This window comes from Cyprinodon variegatus, unplaced genomic scaffold (genome assembly GCF_000732505.1).
Source record: "Cyprinodon variegatus isolate N-32 unplaced genomic scaffold, C_variegatus-1.0 Scaffold515, whole genome shotgun sequence".
Lineage (NCBI taxonomy): Eukaryota > Metazoa > Chordata > Actinopteri > Cyprinodontiformes > Cyprinodontidae > Cyprinodon > Cyprinodon variegatus.
In genome coordinates, this window is record NW_015150968.1 from 600,703 (window position 1) to 602,432 (window position 1,730).

The 1,730-nt window shown below is 39.7% G+C and overlaps 1 protein-coding gene across 1 annotated transcript in view; it reads left to right on the forward strand.

The window, feature by feature from the left end:
* fbxo48 (F-box protein 48) overlaps positions 1 to 1,730 on the forward strand; it is a 5,982-nt gene that overhangs the window by 2,923 nt on the left and 1,329 nt on the right. The window contains exon 2 of the mRNA XM_015390839.1: positions 611 to 933. Within this exon, the coding sequence (XP_015246325.1) occupies positions 634 to 933 (300 nt within the window). The 5' untranslated portion in view covers positions 611 to 633. The remainder of the gene's footprint in view (positions 1 to 610; positions 934 to 1,730) is intronic.

The following is a 1,730-nucleotide window of genomic DNA, read 5'->3' on the forward strand; positions in this document are numbered from 1 at the left end:
TATTTATTTGTGTTTTTACCAATCTATATTTTTACTAGGGCAAAAATGCAATTTAGTCACATTAGCCAAAATACTAGTTCTGTTTTATCAAAACTTCTAAATGTCTGCGGGGATCTTGACGCAAAAACCCACAAATTGGAAGTCAATCTCTTACACCTGACACCACTAACTAACTAACTATCTATGATCAGTGGCTTGTTCAGATTTTAATAATTAGATTGTTTAATCCAACCAAACTAGTTTTGATCAACTAGATTGGTTGTAAAAAAACCACCAATCTATTCTTAGAATATATCCAAACTCTATCCACCTCTCCTACAAACCCCCACCATCCTGACTAAGTACTGAGGCTGTTTAAATGCCTGCCAAAGTTTGGCAGGTAGCGAGGCTTCGGACGTCATCTATTTCGGCTCCTCCCCCAAATGAAGCAAGCCTCGATACGTGCCGTGCGGAAACACCCTCTCCAGTACTCGACATACACCTCGAAGCATCGGCTCATCTCACAAAATCACTAGTTAGAAGGAAGATCTTTAGCTCTGGACCTGAAGTGTGATCCTTGCTTCAGGGTTGAAACGTCTCCTCAGGTTGTGATCCTTCTCGTCTGTTTCAGGTGGTCCACCCTGTTGGAGGATTATGCAGCATGAGTCTGCAGGGCCCTCGCCAGTGTTTCTGCTCTGTGAAGGAAGAGCCTCCCTGAAGCCACTAGAAGCTTCCAGCCATCAGAACTTCGCAGAGACACTTCCCACAGAGATGAGCGTGAGGATCTTCAGAGAGCTCGATGTGGAGAGTCTCTGCAGGGCCTCCAGGACATGCAAGCTGTGGCACTCCATCATCAGTCAGAGCGAGCAGCTGTGGAGGCAGCAGTGCCTGCTGGTCCGGGCGGTCTGTCAGCGCGAGGTGGACAGCGACCGGAGAGATGGGCTCTCCTGGAAGGTGGGTCTCTGCTGCGCCGCACTCTCATCTAAATCTGGGTTCTAGTTTAAAGTCATTTGGGTCTAATTTCTTTAGGTTTTTTGATACATTTTGATCGATAATATGGAGTAAATTTTGTTCCATTATTGTTGAAAACAGCGGGTTTTAGAGATGAAAATTTGAAGAAAAATAAAATGCTATCCAGAAATTATGAAAAATGTTTTAATTAACAAAAAACTTTTGAGAGCAACTTAGCAGTATTCTCAGTTTGTTTTCTTTATAAATTTTTTCCACCTTTTTTATTATTTACTTTTTTCACTTTTAATCTTTTTTTTTCTTTACAAATTTTATATTCTTTTTTTTTTTTTCTTCAAATGTCTGTTTTTCAGATTAATTTTATGAATTGTTTTTAAATGGCAATTCATTTCTGGGGGCGGTGCTTTCCTCTGCAGTGAGGAGCAAAGATGCATTTCTATTGGCCTGCATCAACGTTAGCAGCAGGATTTTTATTAGTCAAGAGCAAACGTTTGTATTCGGTCAAAAATGTGATCTGTGGAAAATAAAGTCAATCGGAAAAAGAGAAATTTGAAGAAAAAAAATTGTAAATATTACAACTGTAACCAAAAAGGTAAAACTTTATTTAATTCAGTTCATTTATTTATCACCAATTCAACACATCATCTCAAGACACTTTACAGAAACAATGCAACCACATCATACAGTCAGATTGGTTCAAAGTTTTCTATCTAAGGGAAACCTGCTGATTGCCTTGACTCATTGACTTAACAGCAATCCCTCACACTAAGCATGCTTGTAGC